Source organism: Geospiza fortis, unplaced genomic scaffold, assembly GCF_000277835.1.
Source record: "Geospiza fortis unplaced genomic scaffold, GeoFor_1.0 scaffold394, whole genome shotgun sequence".
In the NCBI taxonomy this organism is placed as follows: domain Eukaryota; kingdom Metazoa; phylum Chordata; class Aves; order Passeriformes; family Thraupidae; genus Geospiza; species Geospiza fortis.
Window position 1 is genome coordinate 482,015 of NW_005054509.1, and position 17,714 is coordinate 499,728.

General features: G+C 41.7%; 1 protein-coding gene across 4 annotated transcripts in view; it reads left to right on the forward strand.

Annotated features, from left to right (window-relative positions):
* FAM120A (family with sequence similarity 120A) overlaps nucleotides 1-17,714 on the forward strand; it is a 42,003-nt gene that overhangs the window by 14,255 nt on the left and 10,034 nt on the right. For 2 of the 4 annotated variants that reach the window (XM_005428856.1, XM_031063504.1), the window contains exons 5-13: nucleotides 179-279; nucleotides 571-854; nucleotides 1,507-1,594; nucleotides 4,853-5,077; nucleotides 7,375-7,549; nucleotides 13,175-13,424; nucleotides 14,145-14,259; nucleotides 15,813-16,022; nucleotides 16,727-16,910. In XM_005428856.1, coding sequence (XP_005428913.1) covers nucleotides 179-279; nucleotides 571-854; nucleotides 1,507-1,594; nucleotides 4,853-5,077; nucleotides 7,375-7,549; nucleotides 13,175-13,424; nucleotides 14,145-14,259; nucleotides 15,813-16,022; nucleotides 16,727-16,910 — 1,632 coding nt within the window. Of the gene's footprint in view, nucleotides 1-166; nucleotides 280-570; nucleotides 855-1,506; nucleotides 1,595-4,852; nucleotides 5,078-7,374; nucleotides 7,550-13,174; nucleotides 13,425-14,144; nucleotides 14,260-15,812; nucleotides 16,023-16,726; nucleotides 16,911-17,714 lie in introns of all 4 variants that reach the window. The other 2 variants (XM_031063506.1, XM_031063505.1) reach the window with 2 other exon arrangements.

Below are 17,714 nucleotides of genomic sequence, written 5' to 3' on the forward strand. Positions count from 1 at the left end.
CTGACTTAAAGGCATAGGAGAAAACAGTAATGCTAACAGGACAAGAATAAATAAACCAGAGAAGCAGAAGGACAAACAAGGTAACATTTGTGTCAAATACTGAGTGTTTTCATGAGTGCTTGGATTTTTTTCATTTTCTTTTTTTCCTTCTCTTTTCCCCTCCTCCCCTGCAATACAGCAGCCAGACCGAATCAGTTTGGTATGCCTGGGATAGTGCCACCATATGTTCCTTCTCAGATGCTTAACATTCCACAGACCTCACTACAAGCAAAACCTGTGGTAAGTACAGCTTCTGCCCTGCTCCTTGGGGAGAGGTCTGCTGTGCTCAGCAAACTGGAATCCAGGTGGGAAAGGTGTAGCCATCTTTTTCAGTGTGGGCAGTCACTGACTGAATTTTAAATCTGAAACTAAAGTGATGCTACAGCCTCTGGTGGAACAGTTTTTATGGATGCTCAAGATGGCTGAGTTTCAATGCGTACATTTGGAAAAGTCCACTCGATTAAAGAATGTATTTTGTTTTAAAAGCAAAGCCTTAGCTGCCTTCACTCAAGAGAGATCCTTTCATTTTAGGCCCAGCAGATGTCCAGTCAGGGTGGGGCCCAAGGCCAGGGTCCATACCCATACAGCCTCTCTGAGCCAGCCATCACCTTGGAAACAGGTGGAAAAAGTCTGTCTGAGCAGAACAATTACGGTAACATTCCTCACGAAGGAAAACACACACCATTGTATGAACGGTCTTCTCCAATAAATCCAACCCAGAGTGGGAGCCCTAATCATGTGGATTCAACCTATTTTCCTGCCTCTTCTACATCTTCGTCCTCTGACAATGATGAAGGCAATGGAGGTGCAGTGAAGTAAGTTTCTCATGAGGATATTCGCTTACTCAGCTTCTGTTAAAATGAATTTACTTTCAAAATAGTTTACCTGTATCCTGAAAGTAAGAATCATAGAATTAGTCATTGAATACCCTGAGCTGAAAGGAGCCCACAAGCGTCATTGCAGAAATCTGCAGATCAGTAATATGATAGACCTTAAAAAGATAGTTTTGGGTCACTGTGACTGCAGACATTTGCATTGTTTAATCTCGTCGCTTTGTTCCTTAAGCAGGAATCCAAAACCAAAAAGTGTTGGGTGTTTCTCCTCTTCTGCCCTTAGTTTTTATTGAGAGAGTGAGGTTTTGGTAAATGTCATAAACCCTTCCAGTCCTTTACTTTACTTTGTATAAAAAATATTCCTGCTTCACAGTAGAATTCATTAAAATTTCAGAAGCTATAATCTACAGAACTTCACTGAACTTGTACTGTTTAGACATCCTAAATTTGAGCATAATGTAATATGAATGTCAGAAATTTTTCCAAGACTCCTGCAAATGGACATTTTTAATAGAAAGCATCCCTTAAAATCAGAATATCTTGCCCAAAAATCCAGTCACAGACACCAAGGATTTATTTCACTGTCTCTCAAACTGCATTTTAGCATGATGTTTTTCTTTCTGTTGTCCTTCAGCCATGTCAGTGGGAACAAAATAGGCTGGGAAAAGCCAGGAACCCAGTCAGAAGGTCAAACACGTGGAGAGCTGGGAGACCAAACAAAGGTATTTCCTTAAATTCACATTTTATTACTTTGTGTTAAAACTTTCCGGCAGACTTGGAGGAGGATTTTCAATATTGATCCACAGTATTTAGTGCAAACCTGTACACTTTGTTAGTTACGAAACAGCAACTTTGGAATACAGGAGGAAGTTTTCCAAGGACATTGTAGCATATACATAAATACAAACATGAAATACGATGTTTTAGAAAATACTAGATACAAACCAGGAACAAATCAATTACTTTTGTTTGGCCCTTAGCCAACAACCTCACCCTCAGATGTTGCTTTCTGGGCTTCCAGTAGTGCATGTTGGAATTTTAGGAAGGAGCGTGACAGTCTGAGTGTCCACGGAGTCAGAGTCCATATCCTGTAACCCACAGTGGAGTAAGCAGAGCTCTGACACCGTCAGTGTTAGCCACAGGCACTGCAGGTGCATTAGGACTCAGCTGAGGAGTTAAAAGTCCTTTATAATGCATAGTAGGAATTTCACATAATACTTGTAAAGCAGCTCCATGGAGCCAGTTAGTGTTGCTGTTTAACTCAGTAAAGATGGGCTAGATAGCCCTTGATAAAGATTTATCATTATTAAATTTGCGATTTCAAACCATGTTCAAATCAAGAACATAATGATCTGTATTCCAAGTTTGATCTGTGTTTGGAAAGGACGTTCAGAGCATTTGCACTTAATATCTGTGTCTTAATGGTAGAGCTGTACACCAACTATTAACTCTGTCAAAAAACCCTGATCTTGAGTTAGTTACACTGTGAGCAAGCAGAACATTTTCCCTGTACTTTTGGCATAGGAATTCCAGTAAACTTGGGCTTTTGTGCTTAAAATATCAAGTGGATGATTTCATCCATCAGCAGTTATTATTTCTGCAGACCGTGCCTGTAACTGTGTCTGCCTGGGATTAGTCACTGTATGCAAATGCTAATTTGACCTATTACATTCCTTTCTTTGCTGGACTGGGCCCTGTGTGCAGCCCTGTGGGTCTCCCAGCCCCAAGCATCCTTTCACAGAGACAGTCCCTACACTGAGCCAGAGATGAACGAGCACTCGCTAAACTTTCCAGGAGATGTATGAACAGGCTGACTTAAATGTATACAGTTCAATGTAGTAATGCTCCTGAGCTTTACTTGCCTGTTTGTTTTTGATTATCAAACCACTTTGTCAGCCCTCAGTAGCTGGAGAAGGCAGAAGTGTCTTTTGAGCACAAAAGGAAGGATTGTGAGTACATTTTGTAAATGAACTCATTTCCTGGAGAGGTGAAGCACCACAGGTAGAGAGGTGAAACATTAATGATTGAGAAAAGAGGTAGTACTTCCTTAAGAAGTTGCCCAGAGAAACTGCCCCATCCCTGGAATTGTCCAAGGCCGGGTTGGACGGGGCACAGAGCAACCTGAGATAGTGGAAGGTGTTCCTGGCCATGGCAGGGTTGGAACAAGATGGTCTCAAAGGTCCCTTCCAGTCTGTGATTCTATGAAGATTTCAAGTGAGTGAGCTATGTGATTTTCTGAAGTGCTGAAAATCCAGCATGGGTCAGGCAAGGTAGCAGCAGTGTTGACACTCCTTTCATTTGACTTAAATGTCAAAAAACAGTTATCTCACAGTGTGAATTCTACATGACAGAGATAAGCTCATCTCATTTGGCTGGATGCATATTTCTAAAGAAAATAATCACCCCTTAACTGTGGTGTTTCCTCAGCTTAGGTGTTGGAATATTGCTGGAGCAGATGCAGAAAGAGCCTGGGTAATGTAGTCAGGGAAAGCATTGCTGTCATGTGAGGGTTTTGTTTTCTTCCCTGTGTGCCCCCAGTAACTGATAGTTCTGTGAACTTCTCATTGTGGTTCAGTATTGCTGACTTAGACTTGGTGGGGTTGTAGAAGACAGGGAAAAATTCTTTAACCTGACATAGATATATTTGATACTATAACACAGATTTAATAAAGCTGTGATGTAAAAGCATTTGTTATTCAGCATATTGTTTTGGAAATGTTCTGGTTTACAGGTTTTAACCAATTGATCTATATATTTTCATTTTTATAACTCAAATGAAGTCTGTATTATCAACTAAAATGCAATCTTTCAGTAACATCCTCTTTGATTTTGTGATTAAAACACATCTGAAAAGAAGGTTGCCCTTTGATATTTTGCTATTTTGCTGGAGCCTGTGTTTACTACCTACACTTTTCTGTAGAAGACTTTTGGAAGTTGTGTGGGGTTTTTTTATTGTTTGATTTAGGTTTGAATTTTTCGTGGGTCTGAGGAGAACCACCCGAGTTTGTTTGGGCCTATTTTTTATGTTACATGTTCTGTGGGATTTCATGCTTTGGCCATTTCCATTTCAGCCTTGCTTTTCAAGTCTTAGGAAGCATGTGAACTTCTTTACTGATATCATGAAAATGCTCATACATGATGTATCATCAAGTGATGAAATTTTGCTCTCAAAAGTTTTTACTGTTGCTATGATAATTGATAGTCGTGAAGCTAATATGAACTCTTAAGCTAAAACCAGCTTTTGGTTTTGAAGACCAGAATTTTCAGGAATGAACTGCAAATTTTTTTGTTGTATCTGTGAGAAATCAACATGAAGGTTGGAAGGTTTACAGTATATTTTTATGCATCATATTTCTCCCATAAGTTTATGAACTGCATTTCTAGAACTGGAATCGAATGCCACTTTAGTTTTCCAGTCAGAAAACTTCAGCATTTTCTCGTACAGTCTTCTCAGACAAAGAGCTTTTATGTTAAAAAAAACCCAAACAGCCAAAAAAACCAACAGCATTTACCAGGTTTTGAGTTCGGACACTATGTATTTTACATGTTATTTAATTGAACCATGTAATTTCCCCTGTTTTGAGTGGAATTGCAAGCTGAGAAGGGCTATGTTTATGGAAGTCTAGATAAATTACAGACTATGTGACTCTCAGTTAACACATGGAGTTGGGAGTCCATTCTGCATTAGACAGTTAAAATTTTTAGAAAACAGTAATTTTTGCTGCTGTTAATAATTTAAAACTTTATAATAATATTTATTTTCTTAGTAATTTGGTTCTACTAGCAAACAATGGCTGAAGGTTTCCTGAAAACCTTGCAGCCAGCTTTGGATAATATATTCTGCACACTGCGACAGTGTGATGTGAAGATGTACTATTTTCATTAGGGATGAGGGAGGAAGTTTGCTGTTTCTCTTGGTTGATCTCCTGTTATGTTTCTGGACACATCCAAAGCACTTTATTTTGTATGTTCTGTTACAGGCAGAAGGTTCCTCTAGTGCTTCTTCAGGAAGTCAGGCAGCTGATGTCAAAGGGAATCAAACCAGTAATCCACAAATCCCATGCCTGTTGTCTATGCCCACCAGAAACCACATGGATATTACCACCCCTCCATTACCTCCGGTAGCACCTGAAGTATTACGAGTGGCAGAGCACAGGCACAAGAAGGGGTTAATGTATCCCTACATCTTTCATGTCCTAACCAAGGTATGACATTTTAAAATGAGGTACTGTGAGAAAATGATTCTGTGAAGATAATTGCCCTGGCATTTCTGGCTAGAGTATCAGATTTTTACATCCTTTTTAATGCTCTAACTTCTGGTCACTTTTTAGTTGTTTGAACCTGTTTCCCCCATGTTTTCTAAGCACTGCTACGGTACATTGTTCGAGTAAATATGAGATGGCTATAATAAGAAGTGTTTATTTACAAAATTAATTATATTTTCCCAACTATTTGCAGTTATTTGTATGTATCTCTATGCACGGGTGTATATGTCTGTGTGCATGTGTTTATGCAGAGTCCATTTCCGTGTAAAAATTCCTGCATATGTGCTTTGGTGTCTCTGCCAAGTCTTCTTTATTTTCAGTGTTCAAAAGTACTGAGATTGTTTTCTCTCCCAGTCTGATCCCTTCCATTACTGGTAGCTGGCCCCCAGAGAAACACAACAGCTCTAAGAAATCCCTTTTGTATCAGCAGCTAGCAAAATGGCACTGTCCCTATGCCCGTTAACTTTTATTCACCTTAAAAATCCTCTTCAGGACAATAAGGGCCACAGGCAGATCTGAAATCCATCAAACTAAAAGTTACTGCATCAGGGTTGAAGTTTGGATTTCCTATTTCCCATTTGTTTGTTTATACCATAGCTCGTGTTGCTGTCGCGTTCTTACACTTTTTTGTCAAAGAGAAGTGAAGAAGAATCAAAAGGTCTGTGATGACCATTGATGCCAGTTCTGTTTCACACTTTGCATAGCCAAATATTCTTAGCATGTTTAAACGCTACTTGATGTTTAATCACAGAATCATTTAGGTTAGAAAAGATCTTCAAGATCATTGAGTAAGATTATCTTGATCTTCAAGATAAACTGTTAACCCAGCACTGCTAAGGCCACCACTGAACCATGCTCCCACATGCTGCATCTACGTGGCTTTTAAATCCCTACATGGATGGGGACTCCGCTGCTGCCACCTGAAGCTACTTCCTTTGTCCTGGAAGCAGAGCCTGACCACCACTGGCTCTGCTCTCCTGTCAGGGAGTTGTGCAGAGCAAGAAGGTCCCTCCCGAGGCTGAGCCCCTTCCCCAGCTCCGTTCCCTTCTCTGGACACACTCCAGCCCCTCAAGCTCTTTCTTCTTGTGAGGGGCTCAAAACTGATCCCAGCACAGGGGATGGGCACTGCCCTGGCCCTGCTGCCACACCAGTGCTGAGCAGCTCAAGGTGCCCTGGTCCTTCTTACCCACCTGGGCTCCTGTTCGGCCACTGCCGCCAGCACCCCCAGGGCCTTTCCAGCCCCTCTGGCTCAGCCTGGAGCTGCAGGAGGTCTCTGTGACTGTAGTGCAGAACTCTTGAACCTTGTGGTGGAATTATGGGGGTTCTTTAGAAATGGACACATGTTCCAGGTTATGTTGCTGTTTTGGGAGAGACCTTTGACACATAGTGTTACATCTAAGGTAATGTTGTCCAGTTAAACCTGACAATATCCTAATGTAACCACTTCAAGGTGTCACCTTCAGAATTCATTACTAGGATAGTTTAAATAGGGGGTTTTTTTTAAGAGAAAGTAGCACAATGGAGTGTTTTCTTGTCAGTGTTAAAAATAAAGGTTGATTTTTGGGGACAGTGCAGTCAGTCGTTTTCCAAGAGTATCTTAACATGTTTGGATGTGCAGTTATAGAAAACAGTGTTGCTGTTTTGAGAGAAAATGTTGGAAGGTTCTTTCAAGCTTTTTTTCTTAGAAGGTATAAAATGTTAAATTTTTACATACGTGTAGAAACCTAGCCTTATTGTAGTAATTCAAACCTAGCCTTATTGTAGCAATTCCCAGGTAGGTGGTTTTTGTCCACGTGTGCTCATGCATTGTTTTTTAAAGTGAGTCCCCAATAGGGTTTCAAATCTTGCAGCAAAAAGTCAGACTGGTGTTTTTAGACAGCATGAGTATTTTTTAAGATAACTGCCTGAAATCTAGATCAGCTTCAAATGTGCTTTGGCTGTCTAAAAGCACTTTGCTCTATTTCCACATGTGCTGTTTTTCCAAGTGCCTGTATTAAAAGAGCAATATTTAGTTAATCCTCACATGTCTAGACAAATATGTGTGTGATGGAGAAGGGCAAGAGGAAAGCAACAGAACCTGGAGGAGATGAAACAGGCTGGTCTAATCCTTCCCTGAGATCCACATTTGTCTTGACCAGCTGGACGTGTATTAGGGTTGGAATGGGTTGCTGTGCATACCTGAATGCTTCTTGTTCACTGTAACATGTCATATTTCTCTGCTTTCTTTCATGCCAAAGGGTGAAATCAAAATCGCCGTTTCTATAGAAGATGAAGCCAACAAAGACTTGCCTCCTGCTGCTCTTCTGTATAGGCCAGTGCGTCAGTATGTTTACGGAGTCCTGTTTAGTTTGGCAGAAAGCAGAAAGAAAACTGAAAGGCTTGCTTTTAGAAAGAACAGACTTCCACCAGAATGTACGTACTGCAGAACCCATGCTTTATTCCTCTTCCCTTTGCTGTGGTTTCAGAGCCACTTGTACCATGATGTGAATGGAAATTGTTGCTAAGATCCTGTCAAGGTAGCTGAAGCCAGAGGAATTTCGTGCCTGTTGGATGCTGTGGATAAGAGAAAAAGATGTTGCTAATTTGAAATTTTATTTCCTATCATATTTTAAGAGCTATAAATGTTGCTATTTCTAAGCAAGCTCTGAAGCTTGGTTTTGAACCTCTGCTTAAGCTGCTGCCAGACCTGCAGTGAGCGATGTCAGCTTGTGATGTCATTTCTGTGTATGGCAGAACTGGATTTTAGGAAACTTCTATTCTCTGCACGCATACAAATCTGCCTGCTTTTTTCAAAAATCAGAAGTGCACAGGTTAACTTGCCGTGGCTTCCCAAATGTGTCCCTGAAGGTACCTGAGGGAAATTTGCAAGTATCATGTGTCCTTCAGGTACTGGCATATAAAAACCTAGTTTAATTAAACGCCACAGAAATCAGGGTGTAATGTAACCAAAGGTAGCCCTGGGTGAGGACAGACTAGACTTTTGCAAACAGCCTTGTCAAAAGATCCTTTGATTTTTTTCAGAGATACGGATGTTAATCTTCTCATTAATCTGAAAGTTGTCTTTTTGAGTCTTCAATTTCCGGGAATTACTGTCATTTCAGTCCTCATTCTAGGGTGTTTTTGTTATAATGAATGCATACAAGGAAATGACTGAACTTTGCAGTAGCAGCTTATAAAGGTTACAGGAATGCTGAAGCATTCAGTGCAAGGCAGCAGCAGCACAAGTATTTAAATGTGGGAGTCTCCTGTCACTATGGTAAATTTAAGAATCAGATATTCAGAATGTATGAAATCATCATTCACAGGCTTCATGTGTAAAAGGATAAAAATAACTATCAGTTGTAAACTTTATGTTCATTCCCTTCCCTCTGCTCTTTCCATTTGTGATTGTGAATGTTTTTGTACGTTTGTAGTGAAGATGGTAATCTCCCAGTGATGTTTGAAAAGCTGTTTTTCTTTGCCAGTTACTTTGTGGGAATCAGTATTTATTATTACAGTATTTAGTATTACTGCTTGCGTAATACCTCAGCACACCTACTCACAAACTTCTTACTTCTTAAGACTCACACAACATGGTGATATTTTGGATTACAAGGTCATTTCAGGATTAAAACAGTGATTTTATTTGCAGTCATCATGTATCCTCATGAGAATTCTGTCCTGAAAAGCATACTACAGCTGTCTTTGGTGAAGTGGCTGAGTGCTGGAGGTGTGCTGGAGGTCTGCTTCAGGTTAATCTCATAAACCTAGAATGTTCTCTGTAGGCTACTGGGGAAGCCTATATAATCTCAATTTTCTCTCCATTTATCCTGCTTTCCAGAGTCTACCTCTGGAGGGTAAGCACACTGCTGCTGACTTAGTTTAGTTACAAGAGCTCTGGCAAATCTTGCTGCAGGATGCATTCAGCTACTGACCTACTTCTAGCTTAGGACTGACCAAGCTCTTAAGAAAGCAGAAGCCAATTTGAACATATGCCCAAAAGTTCCTTGCTTCGCTGCAAAGCTGGCAGTGCCAGTAAAGGTGGATTTGGGCTGCTGTGCAGGTGTGGGGTGTGCAAGGGCTCTGGTGTAGGAATGCCTTTATTTTGGTTGGCTCTCTTACAAGGCTTGGGCAGTCTATGCAAGACATAAGGAGAGAACAGTGTCTGAAGCACTAATTAGCCTTCTCTAACTTTTTTGAGCACCCAGGCTATAATGAACTGGTGATGCTCATTCTCCTCCAGTGTCTAAATTATTTTGCTGCTCTCAAAAATGAGTATGTTATGAAATGCAGTAATGAAGACAATTAAAAGAAAATCTAGGAATTAAGAGATGTTAAGAGAATCAATAAATTAGTTTCTGAAGAAATGTAAATGATCCTTAAGATTTATGTAGAGAGGTAATGAATATTAATATCTAAAATCTTGTCATCTTTGTTGTACAAGCCAAACACTAGCAACTTAATAATAGCTCCTGAATAATTGGCAAGGATATTGTACATGAGGGTTATGGGAAGCTGGGAAAAATGCATAATAAACTGACACATCAGGATTACTACTAAATATATAGATGGCAAGATAATGGATCTATCGTGAAATGGATGGCTTCTTGACTTTTAAATTATTATTTTTTGTATGAAGTTTAAAAGCCAATAAGAAACAACAGAAGCAGCAGTCAGTGGGGTTCTTCAGTGATCAGTGTCTGCTAAGTGATGCCTTTGCTGTACACGGCCTCATCTCTGCTCTCAGAGGACAGGAGATGGTGGCTCACAGAGTGCCTTATTATGTTTGGCTGCCAAGGGCACAGTGCTGACTGTGCTGCCCTTCCCTCACAGGGGGTGGAAACCAAGGGTCTCCCTTGCTCTGCTTGTCAAGCCCTGAACCAGGTTATTTCCATGTCCTGATAAATACATGTGTGTAGTGAAACCATCTGCTCTTTCTGCTCAGTGGCAAAAGGCACGCTTGCACAAGCTGGCAGAGCTCCTGGTTGGATCCCAAGGTTTGTTCCTTTAAGCCCAGCCCCAGCTGACCTGCTGTTCCCATTGCGGATGTACTCAGCCGGCACCAGCCCTGCCAAGAGGAAAGCCATGTCTCTTGGGCAGTAACCCTTGTGCAAAATCAAGTGTGCTGAGCTCAAGCTGTGCTGTCAGGAAGGGTTGTAAGGTTAAAAATCACAGTAAATTAGTAAGACCAGAACCTGGAGCTGTGCTGGGCAACCAGAGCTGTGCTGGGGTGCTATGGCTGGTGCCTTTGGAGTCTGTAATGGCGCTCAGGTGTTCATTAAGCAGGTTACTGTTGTGCAGGTTGATGATGACCCTCTTTGCTTGGATTAGCCTCAGCATGTCATGAGGGCACTGTTGAAAGCAGAGGTCCATAGATTGTGTGGTGCCTTAGGCCTCAGTGAGCATTCAAACGTGCTGATGAGCAGTAGGATGAGGTTTGGTATGAAAACAGTGTAATATACACCATGGTAATGGGGCTGAACATGCTGATCCTAGTAGTAGTCTATCTAGTTTTCAGGGTAGGCGCTGCTCATTTCTCAGTGGAAGTCTCCATACGTGATTCTGTCAGCTGAGGATGCAGAGAGTTTGGCAGCAGTCTCAGTGGAGATTTTTCAAAGGTTTAAGAAACGCCCTGGAAAATTTAGTGGATATGGACAAGTACTGGATCCATCTGTTATGTTAAATGCTAATTTTTAGTGGACAGTGCTAGAGTTGCTTGTTAGTGGATTCAGCTGCAATTCCTCATCCCCATCACTCAGAGAGGAAACTCTATTCCAGCCCACTAGATTGACCTTCATGTTAAACCTTTCCACAAGAAGCATGGTTACCTGCACCCACCCTCAGCACAGGGCATGGATCTGCAGGAGCAAGTCCAGAGAAGGCTATGAGGGTGTTCTGAGGGCTGGACTTCACTTCTGCTGTGGAGGCACTCTGGGAGGACTCTTTGGCCTGGAGAAGACCAGGCTTCAGGGAGAATTGGAGCCCTTTCCAGTACCTAAAGGGACTCCAAGAGAGCTGCAGGTGGACTTCAGACAAGGGCCTGGAGTGGCAGGACAAGGGGAATTGCTTCCTGAGGGCAATTATGGAATATTGGGAAGAAATTCTTCCTTGTGAGAGTGGTGAGGCCCCAGCATAGGTCATCCTGCCACAGTGGGGGATGGAACAAGGTGGGCTTTAAGGTCTGTTCCCACTCTAGCCTTTCTAGCGATCTTGTATATTATTATTTAACACAACATAGAAGGCAGTGTGCATCTCTAGTGTAACCTTTGTAGCATGTGGCTGAATAAAAGGCTGAGGTATTCTTCCTGTGACCTTCATGTCACAGGGCCATGGAAGTTTTCATCCACAGATTAAAAGATTTGAACCATATTTGAATGTTGAAACAGAAGGTAGAAAACATAGACATAAAACATTCCGTTCTTATAAGCTTAAGAAGAGAATTCAGTGTAAGTGAAATAAACACTGGTGATGTGTACAGCTTTGCTTCTGATATCTAAAGCAATTATAGTTTGAAAGCAGACATAAAAGACATACTTTTATTTGTGTTTGGTGTTCTGGGCCTAAGCAAGGAGAGAAACCCAGAGAGATGAGCTATGCACTAGGGCAGGATAGCTCTGCTGGCTGTTAGAGCCCATCTTTAGAGTGTGGTGGTGTATAAAACCTGGAAGCAACCAAAATAGAACATGATTTTATAGTGAGGTGACCAACTAAATATATCAGAGTGATTATTTGCATTGCTGTGCATGATCTTGTAAAACTGCTCTGAGCTCTGTGAAGAGTAGCTGTAATGCTAGGCTGAGTTTATTCACGAAAAGCAGGAGAGCTCTTTGGGGTGTTCTGGAGCTTTGCTCTGTAATCCTGACCATCACCTCTGCTGTGGTTTGCCTGCCCTTGGCTATAGAATCAAACATTAGGTTGCTGCCCCATTGCTTTGTAGCAATCAGGCCTGTGCTGGCACCCGTGGGATGTATTCCCCAGGCTGTATCCAGTGGATTTCCAGCAGAATGAGCAGGTTTGGGCTCCCTCAGGGAATCCCCCTGGGCTGTAACCTGAACCTGCACTAACAAGTTCCTTGAACCTTTCCACACTGCATAACTGGCTCAAAGTTGGAAGGGTGCAGGCACACTGTGAACTGTGTCAGGCTCGGGTTGCTTCAAGGCCAAAGGTATAGTGTCTCAGCCTTGACTTGAACTTGTGTCCCGTTCTGGTTGTCTTCAAATAGAAGAATGGAGATGATTTAGCAGCAATGTAGAGTGAACTGTCTTCGTGCTGATGCAGATGAGAGGGAGATTAGGCACAAAACCACTAACCTCTTCATAGAAAGCAGTGCAGTAAATGGGAAGGCTTAATATAAAGTAACGTTTTGTAAAATGTTTAGGGAGAACTCCACACTTGCCTATATTTGAGATCTCATTCCATTGCGGTAGCTGAACAGCTGCAGACAAGTATAATAATACCAGGTTTAAATATGATTCAAATAAAATCACTAGGATCGTATTGTTCTTAAAAGACCACCTCTGGAATAGGTTTCTGATCATACACAAGTATTGTCAAATGTGACAGTATGATCACACACAGATATGACACAGATATTTAAGGAGAAAATTGCACTTTTAAGTTAAAATCACAGAATGGTTTAGATTGGAAGGGACCTTAAACACCATCCATTTCCAGTCCTCGCTATGGGCAGGAACACATTCCAGTAGACCAGGTTTCTTCAAGCCCTGTCCACCCTGGCATTGAACACTTCCAGGGGAAATTGTGCTGTTTGTTTTAGAAAAATGTGTGTATTTCCTCTATGTTGTATATTCATTTGAAAATATTAGCTTGACATTCCTCGTGTATGCATGTCTGTATACACCTAATTTGTAAGTGATCACAATTAAAAGTATTTCATGCAGAGTTTAAATTACCTGTTTGGCAGTGTAATCCAGCACACTACTGCAGTCTCGAAGTGAGACTTTTTCAATCAAAATCTCTTGCATATGAAGTTTGAAATAAATGCTGGAATATGAAATACTGTCAGGCTGATTTCTTTCTGCTGTTGTCATTCTGCAGTTTCACCGGTGATAATTAAGGAATGGGCTGCTTACAAAGGCAAATCTCCTCAGACCCCTGAGCTGGTGGAGGCCCTTGCCTTCAGGGAGTGGACCTGCCCAAACCTGAAGAAGCTGTGGCTGGGCAAAGCTGTGGAAGACAAGAACCGACGTATGAGGGCGTTCCTGGCCTGTATGCGATCAGACACACCAGCAATGCTCAACCCAACTAATGTGCCCACTCATCTTATGGTGCTCTGCTGTGTGCTGAGGTTAGTGTCACCTCCAGGGGCATCAGAACCGAGGAAGGGTTTTACTCTGGGATCTCTAGAAAGTGCTAATTCATATTTGCAACCTCACTGGGAGAGGGGGTTTGGTTGTAGAAAAGCATGTGTGTAGTTCTTTTTCAGTCCCTAAAGGATTGAGGGAAAGATAAAAAAGGTCTTGTGTTGCAAAGAGGTTTTATCATTTGAATTAGTTTTGCCTTAGTGTACTCAAGACTTCAGCTCAGTAAAAATAAACAACTTGTGGAGCCTCAGACGGTTCTGTGGGTAAAGTTGCACAACAAAGCTTCCAGATTTCCAAAGAAAACGTCATAAGTTCCAAAATCCTGAACTATTTAATTTTCACATTGAAAATTGACAGAGGAATTGGGAGATACTTACATTTGGGGTAATTATTTAAGACAATTAGCTTATAATTCTTTCAGAATCCAAGGTAAGCATCTTAAACATGGTAAAATTTAAGCCATTTTTGAGAATGATAAGTGTAAATTTGTCTTTGGTTCTATTGAACTTCATCTTGCCTTTTGAGCACTAAAACACTGTTTCTCATTATAGGCTACTTGGTATGCAAAAAAAGTGGTATCTTAAAGCTCCTCTTTTCACTGGCACAGCATGTTTCTCTCCTGTCCCATGTCCCTATCTGTGTACCCTGGTGGTTTCTGCCGTAGCCGTTCCGAAGGCACTGACGAGGCCGTGCTTCCCTCGCAGGTATATGGTACAGTGGCCGGGGGTGCGCATTCTGCGCCGCCAGGAACTCGATGCTTTCCTTGCCCAAGCATTGTCTCCAAAGCTCTATGAACCTGACCAGCTTCAGGAACTCAAGGTAATTCTTAACTAGGACTTGGATAATTTAAGAGATTTGTTTCCAACTGATCCAGGAATTAACTGTAGTGGCTGATCTGTATGTGCCTCACTAAAAGCCTGGACTTTCCAAAATATTAGTCATAGTGGCTTAGAGTGTTGCAGAGATGGCTGCAGTGGTCTGCAATGTCCATTTTCCAAACACAGCACAATAAATCAAAATCACAGTCTGGACTGGGTTGGGAGAGACCTTAAATAAGGCCCATCTCATTCCACTCCCTGACATGGGCAGGGACACTTTCCACTATCCCAGGTTGCTCCAAGCCCCATCCAACCTGGCCTGGAACACTTCCAGGGATGTTGAGCCCACAGCCTAAATGACATCTAGGGGTATAGATTTTGGCAAAGGTATCTATTGTAGAGTCATCAAAGTCTCGCTTCTCTCTTAAGATCTGATGCGTAGGGGAAGAAACTCCACTGTGAAAATCACTGTTCTTAGAGACCTAAGAAAGGAATTCCCAGAGAAAATATTCTTGCCATTCCAACACAAACCAAAAGGCCACTAATAGCAGATAATATTTTGGTTTAGTAGTATTTTTTTTTTAATTTTTCAATCATACAAAAAGTAATGTGGATTCTTTCCATAAGATATGTTGGTTAGCTGGAAGATGCAGTAATTCCCTCAGGGTTGTTCCTGTCTTCACAGGAAGCAGTTTGTTAAGTCAGACATAAAGAGCAGTTGAATTTGGTTGAACCCAGCCATGTATCTGCAAAATGAGCAGGAGAATCTTTGGGCTCTTAAAGGTTGCTTATGCATAAGGAAGGTGGTAATGGAGTTTAATTTTAAAATTTAATACCAAGGTCTTGAAAATGTTCTCAAGCAAGGGCTGATATTTTGAGAAGTATTTCAGAGAACACCAGTAGTGATATTTTCTTATGCTAGAGCTAAAAATACTTGCTGCAAGCAAATCCTTTTTGCTTTGACCACTACCTATTATTCACTGTTTAGTTCTACCTTAGTGTCCCTATCCTACATCCTAAATAAAGCTGTTGTGTGCATACACACTACTTTATTATTAAGATATCTTAAAGTGTTCTTAAAGCAAAATCTTGAATCAAACTAATAGAAAATCCATTATAAAGGAGTTGAGAAAGAAATGTGTTACATGGGGAGAAAAATGGAATTTTGCGTTGAGCTCATTCCTGAGATGTTCTGCCACACATCTAAGAAGCACTTAATTATTTGGGATGAAATTTTGAATGAAGTTTTCTAGTGCTAATTTCCTGTAAGTGTCTTTAGAAATAGTTTCCTGCACTTTGTGTTGAGAAAATAGGGGTTTGTGTTTATCTCTGGTCTCCAGAGCAGGTGGATGGGACAGCAGCTTTTCTGAAGATGGCAGCTCTGCATGCACAAGTGTGAGGTTCTGGTGCATTCTTCTGCTCAAACCTCTGAAAGTCTGGATGATCTTTTAAAATCCCTCTGTTTGCAAGAGTTTTGAAAAGAATGTAACTATTGGAATAACTTTGAATTATATCTCACTTCGATCTTACTATATTTACTCTGGTTTTAAACAGATTGAGAATCTGGATCCCCGTGGAATCCAGCTGTCTGCTCTCTTTATGAGTGGTGTGGACATGGCTCTTTTTGCCAACGACGCCTGCGGACAGCCGATTCCATGGGAGCACTGCTGTCCCTGGATGTATTTTGATGGGAAATTATTCCAGACCAAGCTCATCAAAGCAAGCCGGGAGAAAGTTCCGCTCATCGACCTCTGTGATGGTCAGGTGTGTAGCTGGCAGGGTGATGGAGTGTCCCATGTGTCCACAAGGGTTCCATGGCCTGGCCTGTCATTTACCACGTGTCACCTCTGCTTTAAAAGGCAAATATGAGGGGAATGGCTAATGGGTGGGTTTCGCTGTTTTGTTCAAGTCCCACCTTTTTGGGTCAGACTTTCCAAAAGACTAAACTGCACTGGGTTTGTAGTGAAAGAAAATTGGTGTTTTCTAACTGACTTGACAGATTGTAAAGTCATTCCTGGGGTCCTCAGCTCAAAATCTTTTCACGTTTCTTACAATCATCTTAAAATACGAATGAAGGCCTTTTTTGTGTTATCCAAATCATGCGAAGTTACTATCCACCTGTAAAACCAGAAAACTGATGAAACAGTTTGCTGAATAACCCAAACTTTTGTGTTTTTAACTTTTTGAAATATATGAAATGGTATCCCATCTTTTTTTGTGAATTGAGGGAAGCTGATCCCAAGTTTGCTATTGATGGTGGCTGTGGTCCCTTCTCAGGGTTATAACCCTCCAGGCACGTTTCAGCCTGTATGCACAGACTCTGGGTTGTAGTTCAGGTCTAGGATGATAATTCTCTCTCTACTTCTGTATTATTTTGGGTTTTCCTTTGAATTTGTTGTGTAAATGTAGCTTTATACAATTGAAATGAGAATTTTAATGTCCCTCTGTGACCTTCTCTTTATTCCTAGGCTGAGCAGGCAGCCAAGGTTGAAAAGATGCGTCAGAGCATCCTAGAAGGATTAAATTTCTCCAGGCAGAACCATCCTCTCCCTTTCCCACCTCCACCTGCCATGCCTTTCTATCCAGCTTCTATGTATCCTCGACACTTTGGGCCAGTCCCACCACCTCAGGGCAGGGGGAGAGGCTTTGCTGGTAAGTGATGGGACAGTGGTGCCACACATTACCTTACCTTCCACATTCCCAAAACTACCAACTCTGGTCAATTTCATAGGGAAAATACAGAAAAGCAAGTGGTTGGCTTGTGTTGGCATGTGCCTGCCACTGTATTTTGGGGTTGCTTTTATTAGCCCAGTGATATGGAATGTGCTGTATTGCTACATATTTTCATCAAGATTTTAGTAACTATGCCAGATCAAAATATTTTTACTGTTATTGTAGAAGTAGAAAAAAGAGGAATAGATTGACACTGGGCAGTATGAAAAAACTTTGATTTGCACAGTAAATTGGTTCAAAACATTTATAAATTATCAGACACAGTTTAACTGTCAGGGCTGAAGACAACCTTTCCCCCTCCCCACTCCTCTGTGTTTTGCTGCAGTCTTATAACCATTGGCACCCTCAAGTGTAAATACTGACATAAACATTACAGGCTGATCCTAGAATTGCTCACTTCCTCAAAATCTCTCCACACCAAGGCCCAGAGGTGTATAGATACTGGCCACAGGCATTTCAGGGGTGCCATGACTGTAGCTTCCAATGCTCACAAAATTGTCACAAGCCTTTACAATGCCATAGAAGTTGGAATCCCATTCCAAGCCCCAAGGCCTGCCCTTTGGATCAGAGGCTCCCTGCTGGCTGAGACAGCAGGATACCTTTGGCCAGGGCTCCCTCGGCGGTGCTGCAGTATCGCCTACAGGAGCCTGGCCCGCGGGAGCGCGGCCCTCCCGCCTGGCTCTGGAAGGGTGGAAGGAGGCAGCAACCTCTCTGCTGGGGCTT